General features: G+C 43.7%; 1 protein-coding gene across 1 annotated transcript; it reads left to right on the top strand.

Moving 5' to 3' along the window:
* The first annotated feature begins 4,215 nt into the window (after positions 1 to 4,215).
* LOC146768778 (uncharacterized) lies at positions 4,216 to 6,299 on the top strand. Its single transcript, XM_085583793.1, has one exon. It carries the CDS (start codon positions 4,358 to 4,360, stop codon positions 6,155 to 6,157), a length of 1,800 nt encoding a protein of 599 aa, XP_085439919.1. The 5' UTR covers positions 4,216 to 4,357; the 3' UTR covers positions 6,158 to 6,299.
* The last annotated feature ends 4,783 nt before the right edge of the window (positions 6,300 to 11,082 follow it).

Below are 11,082 nucleotides of genomic sequence, written 5' to 3'. Positions count from 1 at the left end.
CAGTTTGCTTCTTTAGCAGTCTTGTTTAATGATCATTCATATAGCTCAAAAAACCAAGAAATTTGTGTTTGACCTCAGCAGCTCCAGCAAGCTGCTGCTGGGAAGCCTGGAACTGTTGTAATGGTAACCAAATTACAGTTCTGATGAAGAATCTTCATAGAGCATATGGCCAGCAAGGTCATGGGAGAGCCAAAATAGCATTCAACTTTCCATCCAAGTCGTCTCATTTTGTGCTTGCAGTCACTCCCAGACCCAGATATTTATCTGAAAATCAATAGTACAGAGCTGGTCTTGTTCTGTTTTTTTAATGTTTTTTTCACTGTGGATATAAATGACTCCATGTCTGTTACTGGGATCTTTTCCATTTTGGCATTTTCTAAGTATTACCACAGCTGTTCCAGGGCAGGCCTTTTTATTCTTCATGGTCACCCCACACCAAAACATACCTGCTGTGATGAGGTGCTATGCCAGGTATCCAGTGCTCTGTCCCTTGGGTGGATAGTGAAGCTTGGTCAGACTGTTTCCTTCACCATCATGACTGGAGTGGCTGACATTCTGGGTGAGCAGATTTCATCTCCCTGTTGCCCTGTGGGCCTTCATCCAGGTGAGAAGGGAACAGGACCAGCAGTAGGAAGGCCATGGAAGTGAAAGTTGTGTAATCCAGTGGATCAGGCAAAGACTCACCTAAAAGATTGGAGACTGGGGCTGGATTGTTTTGGGGTTTTGGGGTTTTTTTTTTGAGAATGTTCTGTGTATTATGGTGGTGGTTTTTTTCCTGAACATTGAAACCATACCACTGAAATGACCCTTGTATTCCAGAAGAACTTTCCGTAGGAAGTAAGGCTTTGGATCTAGCCGAACACAAGACGGCTGAAGGGGTTCAGTGTTTTCTAAAAGTGTACTGGTGGGCCCCAAAATGCACGGCATCATTTTGCATGGGTATTCCCTGCCAGCCAAACATGTCCACAGTGACAAGAAGTCCTGTTCTACTTCTAAATAGGTGCACTAAGTGTGTGCACCTGCATTCATGTTTCCAGTCCCTTCAGACTGTACGGTTACACTGAGCCACCTGTGCCCAGGGCAAACGCTTGCTCCAAATCAGTCTCCTGCTCCCAGGAGGTGGTTTAGGGTTGGAGTGTAAATTTTCTCTTACATTTCCTTCTCCTTTAATATTTTCTCTAAAGCCTTCTGGTTTTCCATTCTCCCTGCACACTTACTGGTCTTTCCCGCTCCTCTCTCTCTCCACCTGCTGTTATTGTGGTTGGTGCTGATGTTTTTGGTCTTTTCTGCCTCAGCTTTTCTGTCATTCTTCCACCAGTCTATGCTGAGAACATCAATACTTAGCAGCAGGACTGTACTAGCAAAACCCCAGTGAAACTTTATATAGGAACTAGTGCAGACAAGGTTTCAAACCAAGCCTTTTCACAAAACGTCTGCATTGATTCTGAGGGATATTTTGAATGTGAAAAGCCAGAAGGAAACAACAAAAATTCAAAAGAGGACAGTTAGAATGTTCAGCTATAGATGGATCAGTAGAGCCATATTTATACTGCCTTTAAATATTTCCAGCTACTGAAGGCTGGCTGTGGTCTCCCATTTTGCAGTTTTTTGCTGAAGACAGCTGCTGATCTGTGAAGTAGCTTGGAGTTATGTCCCTTTCCACAGCTTTTCCCCAGGCTTGTGTTATCTTCCCAACTCACCCTGTTGCAGGCTGCAGCGCTGTTCTGCTCCTTGGCCCTGAGGGCTGAGTGGACTGGCACGGGGCAGCCTGAAGGTCTGGTTTCAGTCGATGGTCAGGATTAGTTGGATGCAAGGGACGCTGCAGTGGCACTGAGCTCTTTGTTGATGGAAGTGGAGCCATCTTGTGTTATACTGACACACTGCCAAGCGCTGCTGACTGTGCAAACTTTGTCCTGGCTTTGGTACTTCATCTAAAATGCTGTCTTAGTTATTCACAGTGAATTTAACGGCCACAAGAAACTTCTATCTTTTGAGCCAATTTTTGTTACTTCTGCGTGACAGATCAGCTATTTTGCAAGCTTTCTTATTTTGCCCAGCAGAGTGATTTGGGAAGATCATCTGTCTGGTTTGAGAAAACATGTGACTCGCTCGGTGACCCTTTGCCACTGAGGCTGCCAACAAAAGGCTTGAGTGAGAGGGAGGCTCTTCTAGGAGCTGAGCTAAGGCTTCATCTCCATTTCCCACAAGTTAGTAAACAACTCTCAGGTGTTATAGCATCAATGAAAAGTATAAAAATCATTGGGTGTTTGCTGAGGAGGAAGTCATAGCAGCAGGAGTCACAAACTTCTTAAACTTCTCATTGAAATCATTCCGGCAGCTGCAATTGCTGCTCTTCTGTGTGGTAGGGGTAGCAGGTGTGTCTGTAGTGTGGTGCTGAACCCTTGAGCTAATGATAAAGCTTTTCCAACCTACCAAAAAGTGGCAGTTCAGCACTCAAGTCAAGGGAGCTGACAGCAGACCTTGTCCCAGAGTCGTCCCTGTCCTCGGCAGCAGATTTGTTGTGCAGTGGGCCAGCTGGCAGTGCACAACTGGTGCTGGAGGCACGAGTTGGGAAGTTAAAGGCATCAGCCAGGGAGCCCTTTGGGTGCTATGTCAGCTCCAATTGCAAAATGTTCCCAGCCAGCTGGGGAGAAAGTGAGAGAACCACTGCAAGCCTGAACCAGCAGAGCAGAGCATCCGTTTCAATGATTACACCATCTGAAAGTATCCCAACCAAGCAGAACTACTGTCTCCACTGAGCAGCAGCAACCTTGACCATGTGTATCATTAGATTTAAATAGGTTTCTTACTAATTAAGCACAGTTGCTGATAACCTGTATCCTAATTTCTTGGAGTGTGCAGAATATATGCAATCGAATTGGACTGCTCCACTGTTTTAATATTCATAGGGTATTTTTAGTTAATCTTTTAAACTGTAATAACAATGAAAGAGATAAAAACACTGTAAACAGTTGCAAAGAATATAATGAAAAATTCTGTAAGATAAATACTTCAAAACAATGCATCTTTGTTGTGAATTCTGTTGTTTTAGATTTATCATCATTCTCATAGCCTATTTGCTATATGTACAAAAATCCTGCCCCCACCCTTGTGCATGAATTTTCAAAAGAGCTAGTAATTTCTGAGTATGAAAAGTAGTGTGAACAAAAGTACTGTATCAAAAGAGTAATGTGAGTACTGTAATGTCAAAAAATAATCAAGGTAATAATGATCCATGCAGTTTCCTTCCCAGCTGTTTCTGAAGTCCCAATATAACAAGTAGGAGGAATGATACAGTGAGGAAGAGCAGCAGAGCAAATGCAGTATGTATAGAAAGTGCTGTAAACAGTATTAAGGTTTTCTCCCGAGTTTAAGATTACATTTCCAAGATTACTTTTCCCACTAAGCATTTATTTTTGTTGGTAGTTAAAAAAATCAAAGGAATCTCTGTCTTGTCTCACAGAAGAAAAGCTGCATTAGTGGCCAGGGAGGGCTGCTGACATTCCCCAGTTGCAGCCAGGATTACCAGATTAATTTATTCCTTTGGTTCACTTTATAAACAGATTGCCAGTGGTGGAAGGAGAAGAAAGATGGGTGATACCAAACTTTTAAAAACGGGTGCCTGTATTTAAATTTCCAGCTTTTACTTGAGAATTGTGGGTTTACTTTGTGGCCTAAGATCCTGCATTGGGTCTGGATGAGATGGAGTTCAGCCCTCACAGCGCTGTGCTTTGCATTGGGAGCTAGAGAGGAGCTGATAGCACTCCAGAGTTTTGGCTGCTGCTGAGCAGCGCTGGCACAGCCTCAGGACTGTCTCTCCAATATTCTGCCCCCATATCAGTAGGCTGGGAGCGGGCAAGGTCTTGGGAGGGGACACAACTAGGCCAGCTGACCCAAACTGACCAAAGGGATATTCCATACCATATGACGTCTACTCGGCTGAAAAAGCTAGGAAAAGGAGGAGGAAGTGGGGAACACTTGTTATTTGCAACATTTGCCTTCAGAGCAACTGCTACGTTTCCTGAAGTCCTGCTTCCCGGGAAGTGGCCGGACATCACTTACTGATGGGAAGTAGAGAATAAAATTTTTGGGTTTTCTTCCTTTGCTTGTGCGTGCGCAACCTTTTGCTTTTGCTTTGCTGACCTGCTTTATCTCAACCTACGTCTTATTTTTCTCTCCCCAGCTGAGAAGGTGGGTGTGATAGAGTGGCTCGGTGGGCGCCTGGCATCCAGCCTGAGTCGACCCACCACATATATTGCATGCTGTAGTAGTGTTAGTTATCCGCTAGCCAGCTCCCGTGCAGACCGCAGTTTGCCAGCTGCACTGCTTATCTCTTTATTTTGCTGAGTTTGGGAACATGTTAATACAAACAATGGCTCTGTGCTTTTCCCTGGCATTGATGGCCTTGCTGTGCTGGGGGAGCTATCTTGTGGAGACAATGCGGGAATACATCTCTCTCTTCCTACCAGGAATTTATGTGGATTTTTTTATTATGCAGGCTCCCGCAGTCCTTGTTCATCCTTACATGATCTGTTTAATTAGTACTGTAAGCGTATCATGGGGTTTGTGGAATCTGATGTCATGGTGGTATATGAGAAAACAAATTTTGGGTGAGGTGATATCAAAATGCTCCCTGAAGAAGTCGGTTCCTGGGTGGCAGGGTGTGTGGAAGGATTTGGGCAGGTTCCTAGGGCGGTTATCACCTCCCATTGCCTGGGAGTTTACACATGAGCAGGTAATCAACCCTGACAAACTGACCCATCAGCTGATAGAGGGGTGCCTTGCCCAGCCCAATGAAATCCAGCAGCTTCTCACCCTGTGCTGGGGCCTGGCCTGTGCCTACCGAGCCACATTTCAGTATTCTCAGAGGACTGTGACTGATGCAGAGACCCAAACTGTGTTTGAGGACATGATGGTTGAGATAGGAACCCAGACCACAACAACTACTTTAACTGTCCCTGTAATGGAAAAGAAAGGGTGGACAGGGAGAGTTACAAGTCCTTATTGTCAATTAGAAAGGGAGGAAGAAGAAGAAAAAAAAGAAGAAAAAGAAGAAAAAGAAAAAGAAGAAAAAGAAGAAAAAGAAGAAAAAGAAGAAAAGGAAGAAAAAGAAGAAAAAGAGGAAAAAGAGGAAAAAGAGGAAAAGGAAGAAAAGAAAGAAGAAGAAGAAAATGAAGAAAAAGAAGAAACATCAGGAAAGGAAGGGTCTGATCAAGAAACCAGTTCTTCAACAAATAAATCAAAGAAAGGAGTGAAAGAATTTGAACAGGAAAGAGAAATTACCCAGACTCTGACATTGTCAGAACTTCAAGACTTGCAGAAAGATTACAGCCGCCAGCCAGGTGAGCGGATTTCTGCCTGGCTGCTTCGATGCTGGGATTGTGGCGCTGATGGTCACCTACTGGAAGGTAGGGAAGCCCAACAGCTGGGATCCCTTGCTAGAGATCGGGGAATTGAAAGAGGAATTGGAAAAGAGACGGCAATTTGCAGTCTCTGGAGACGACTCCTCTCAAGTGTGAAAGCAAAATATCCCTTTAAGGAAGATCTTGTGAACTCTCCAGGAAGGTGGAACACTGCAGATGAAGGTATCCAGTACCTGAGAGAATTAGCAGTGCTGGAAGTCATCTATAGTGATCTAGATAATGATAACATCTCCAAAGATCCAGAGGATGTCCCTTGCACAATGGCCATGTGGAGGAAGGTAATTCAAAGTGCCCCGGCATCATATTCTAACAGTTTGGCATCAATGTATTACCCAGGAATGGAAACACCAACTGTAGAGAGAGCATCTTTTTGGTTCCAAAATTTAGAAGAAACTTTTTGTACCTCCTCATCCCTACAGGCCGGTACCTCAGCTGTCAAGGGTAGTCCAAGAAATCAGTCTTCTCCTGCCCTGATCAGAGGGAAAGAGAGCCTCAGACATATGACACGTGGTGCACTGTGGTTCCTTCTGTGTGATCAGGGGGAAGACATGAGGAAGTGGGATGGTGAACCCACCTTTAAGCTGGAAGCCCGTGTCCGTGAACTGAGAGAGAAGAGAGCTGAGAAAGAAGAGAGCTGCGAGAGAAGAGAGAAAGGGCCATCCAACAAAGCTGTCCGTGTGGTTTCTGCAGGCACAAGACAGCAATCAGCAACCTCCCAGACACAGAAGAACTGACATTACCTCTCTTGATCCTGGTGAGATTTCTGGTCTGGCACTGTAAGGGTCAGACACTGAATGCTCTGACCAGGAAAAAGAATGGAGGGTCCCTCCCTTCTGCCAGGAGGAGGAAAGGGATGACTGGGTGTATTGTATTTGATAGCCTGGCATATCAAACCCACAGAAGTATACAAGGCTTTGGTAGATACTGGTGCATAGTGTAAGCTGGTGCTATTGGGGTACAGGGGCTCAGAACCCATCTGGATCTCTGGATTGACAAGGGAATGCCAAAAATTGTCTGTTTTGGAGGCTGAAGGGAGCTTAACAGGGGACAAGTGGGAAAAGTGCCCCATTGTGACTGGCCCACTTATATCCTTGGAAATTACCGTCTCAGGAGAGTGTACTTCAAGGACATAAAGGGGTACCAATGGCTTTTTAGTGTAGCTACTGTGAATACAGAGAGATCAAGTAGTTATCCACCCTGCCTGGCCTCTTAGAACATCCCTGTCTTGCAGGAGAGCTGCAAGGTGAAGAACAGCAGGTGCCAATTACTACCAAGACAGTGCCTCAGCAGCAGTTTGGCACCCACTGAGATTCCCTGGCTCCCATCCATGAGCTGATTCCTCAACTGAAGAGCCAAGGAGTTATCAGCAAGACTCACTCACCTTGTAACTGTCCCATGTGGCAATTGGAAAAGTCTGATGAAGAATGGAGGTTAGCATAGGCTATTGTGGCCTAAATGAAGTCACAGCACCCCTGAGTACTGCTGAATCAGACATGTTAGAACTCCAGTGTCCAGAGTGTCAAATAAACCTGGAATCAACGGCTCCAGGGGGTGGAAACACAGCCCTGCATCTTTCATGGGTGCATCACCTTCCTTATCACCCACAAGCCTCTGGAAAGATTGGGAGGTACAATGGACTGCTGAAGACTATGTTGAGAGTTGTTGAGCAATGGGGCATGGAAGCATGGGGATGCAAATTTAGCAGAAGCCACTTGGCTGGTTAACACTAGGGGATCTGCTAACCGCCCTGGTCCTGCCCAAGCTGTGGGAGGAGATAAGGTCCCTGTACTACACATAGGGAAGTAGCTGGGGGAGTCAGTGTGGATTTTGCCTCCCATGGGAGAAGGCAAACCCATTTGTGGGATTGTCTTTGCCCAAGGACCTGGGTGTACTTGGTGGGTAATGCGGAAGGATGGGGAGACCTGTTGTGTGCCTCAAGGAGATTTTACCTTTGGGGTAAAATAATCTGTGGTGTGAGTTTTATGTTGCAGGAAGTAAAGTAGCAGGAGTGACATGAACTGGTGAAGAGTGGGGAGCAAGGCAAATGCGAAGACAACCCGAGCCAGGCTGGTGTCAGTGCCCAATGGTCGTGTGCTGCTTCTCCTGTTCTGAGCACCCATCCTGATGGAACAGAATCCAAGTCATGGACTGTTTCTGAACATCTGGAGGGGCAGAGGAAGACCATGGAATGGGAAAATTGTATCTATCTGTGAAAGGACTGGGGATAATAGTTGATGAAAATGTATGGATCGTTATGTTTGGTATAAGTATGGTTTAAAGATGTAATTTAAGGTCTTAGTGCTGGTAAAAAGGGTTTTCAGTAATGAGAAGTAAATATAGCGCAATCGTTAGAAGATTAAAATCTGTGGGATCTGAGTATGACACAAATGGTATGGAATAAGGGGTGGAGACTGTATTTGGTCTGGCTGAGATGGAGTTTGTTTTCCCCATTGCACTGGGAGCTAAACTGGAGCTGGTAATACTGCAGTGTTTTGGCTGCTGCTGAGCAGTGCTGGCACAGCCTCAGGACTGTCTCTCCAACATTCTGCCCCTACATCAGTAGGCTGGGAGTGGGCAAGGTCTTGGGAAGGGTCACAACTAGGCCAGCTGAACTGAATTAACCAAAGAGATATTCCATACCATATGACGTCTGCTCGGCTAAAAAAGCTAGGAAAAGGAGGAGGAAGTAGGGAGCATTCGTTATTTACAATGTTTGCTTTCTAGAGCAACTGCTACGTTTCCTGAAGTCCTGCTTCCCCAAAGCCTTCCTTCCCCTACTTGCTGACAGGAAGTAGAGAATAAAATCTTTGGGGTTTTTGCATTTGCCTATGTGCACACAGCCTTTTATTTGGTTTTAGTAAACTGCCTTATCTCAACCTACGAGTTGTTTTCTATCTTATTTTCTCTCCCCTGTTCAGCTGAGAAGGGGGGCGTGATAGAGTGGCTTGGTGGGCCCCTGGTATCCAGCCAGGGTCAGCGCCTTACACACCCTTGGGAAGGTCTGCTGGCTCTGCTGTCCTCTCCATACCTTCACAGAATCACAGAATAATGAGATTGGAAGAGACCTCTAAGATCATCAAGTCCAACCTGTGCCCAAACACCACAACTAGACTATAGCACCAAGTGCCAAGTCCAGTCTTTTTTTAAACATATCCAGAGATGGTGATTCCAGCACCTCCCTAGGAAGACAGTACCTTGGTAGTTCAGGGTAACCATTTTTAAAGACCTTGCATACTATACAAGTATATATATGTATAGTATATATACTATACAAATATATATACTATACTGTGACTATATGTAGTCACAGTAGATGACTACTACAGATACTGCAGTAACAAAGAGTAAAAAACTAGTCCCACCCAGGTGGATGGACACTTCACAGAGGTCAAAATTCTTTTCAGTTGTTGGGGTGAAAATCTAACCTCCATCGAAGTTTTAGGAAACTAGGGATGGCAGGAGCAAAAGATGTGTCCAAAATGGCAGAATTCCTTGCAATACAGTAATTTTGTGTAATATGTGAGTGTGCTGTAAGCACCATGTGCCTGTGCACTGAGTCTGTCCCCCTCAAAAAATGTTTCAAGGCAATTCCTCCATATAGCCCTATGGACAGTAACATGAATTTCTAAGGTGCTTTAAGTTGTTGGTTTTATTTTCTCTAGTTTAATAAGTCAGCTGCCTCCTGTGGCCATCAGCTGAGACTGAGGGCTGGAACAGACTCTGTGGGATCTGCAGAGGATGCAGGCAACAGGTGACTTCATGGTGGGTACATCAGTTGTCCAACGCTGACGCTGACTGAACTGGACCTGAACTTCTGCTTGTGCTTGTTGCTCTGGGGAAAGGATCCTGATGCAAAGAGTATTGAGTTGTCTCTTGCATTTGGCTTGCTGACAAATGGGGCTCCAAAAGGTTAATATATCCCAGGCTCATAGCTCAGCATTATGGGAAAAACCCTAAAACCAAAAAACCTCAAAAACCTTAAAATAAACTTGAATCCATTAAGTGAATAATGCAAAACTTGGGTAAGACAGATAGAGTTACCTTTATGCTCTCACTTTGTGGAAGAATTAATGCAATTTAAATACCCTTGGTGGTATACATCCTGAATTCCCTCATCTACAATACACTTCACTAGTTTGATTTTTTTTCAAAATAAATCAAACTTGGAAGAAAAAAAATGTATTTAGTGATAAGGATCTGAAATACAAGTGAATTGTGCGCAAATTATTCTCCTGCATACAGAAAGGAATGTTTTGCAATGTTAATTAAAAGATATATATCAGAGGACTTTTCTTTCTGCCAGCCTCCTCTCTCCTTGAGATTTGTGTGGATGCATCTGAACTAAAATGCTCTGTTCTCATAATAGCTTCTTCAGTCTTATGACTTTGGGAACAGACAATTTAGCGAGAGCCCTATCGGTAAAAGATGAATTGTTAGATTAATGTTCCACACAGTGATTTTATTCAACAAATAAAAGATTAAGGGCAATTCTTTCAGGAAAGTCCCCTGAGTTTGAATGCTTTTGTTTGTAGGGGTCTCTGGAGGACACTGGAAGTAGAAGGAAATAAATGTAACATGTCTTAAACTTTAGTCAAGTCTAATCTGTGGTCAGAGGTACTTTAAATCTTTGGTCATGTTTATATCATTTTGGCATAGTGTCACTGCAGAAGAGTAATGTGATTTTTGGGATGCCCTGATTTTTTGTTTCCATGCTTTATCAGGATTTTCTGTATTTTATGTTTTGTCTCAGTATTTTGTCTGCTGACCCTATTCTGCTTGGATTGGAGACAGCTTCAGGAAGACAAAAGTAGTATTTTTAAAGTAAAATGACTAATACTGCTCTCCATCTTTGTTATCCACACTAATATTTTATTTAGCTTTTTTTGGAAATGTAGAAGTTGTGGTGAGGGCTCCTTTACACTGAGCCCTTAGACTCAGCACAAAGGAACTTTTACAAAAGGGAGAGGCTTGTAAAGAGTGGATGAAAAACTACCATACTGAGGTAAACAGTGGGACTTTGCTTTCAAAAGTAATCCTCCCTCCCTATGCTATAATAGATATAAAGGAATTCTATATAAATGGGCTCAAGAGAAATAGAGCATCAAATTTCCAAAAAAGATAAACACAAATTATATTACACTCTTACTAGCTTTGATGAAAGGACTGGAGGCAGGGCAGTAGTGACATTGTGCAAATTGTGTCATGCACTACAAGAGAATACAGAAGAACTGTCAGAAGTGGATTTCCAGGGTGTCCTGCCATCCATAGTTGTTATATTATGGAAGATACCACTGGCCAGAAGGTAGCATTTATGTCCATGGATATTTCAAGAGAAGACAAAAAACCTTCATTGTTAAGTCAGAGGCCGAGGGTTGTCTTATTGTGTCTGACAGAGCAGAAACAGACAAAATTATATTTGAAAACTCACTGTCAAGCCTTGGCTAAGAAAGGTTCTCAAAAAAGCACCAATATTAACTTCCATGAATAAACTGTTCATATTTTCCATAGGTGACTGAGGCAAATGTCAGACACTTGTATTTCTGGAAATATTAAGTTAAGAGATCTGTTATCTAGTGCTATTAGTGATAAAAGATGAAACAAAGGAGCTTCTGGAGGACAAATTGAACAGGTTTGTATCAAAGGTCAGAAAGAACAGGTA

The sequence above is a fragment of the Lonchura striata genome, chromosome 1, assembly GCF_050655825.1.
Source record: "Lonchura striata isolate lonStrDom1 chromosome 1, ASM5065582v1, whole genome shotgun sequence".
Taxonomy (NCBI): Eukaryota; Metazoa; Chordata; class Aves; order Passeriformes; family Estrildidae; genus Lonchura; species Lonchura striata.
This window is presented reverse-complemented; position numbering and strand designations above follow the sequence as displayed.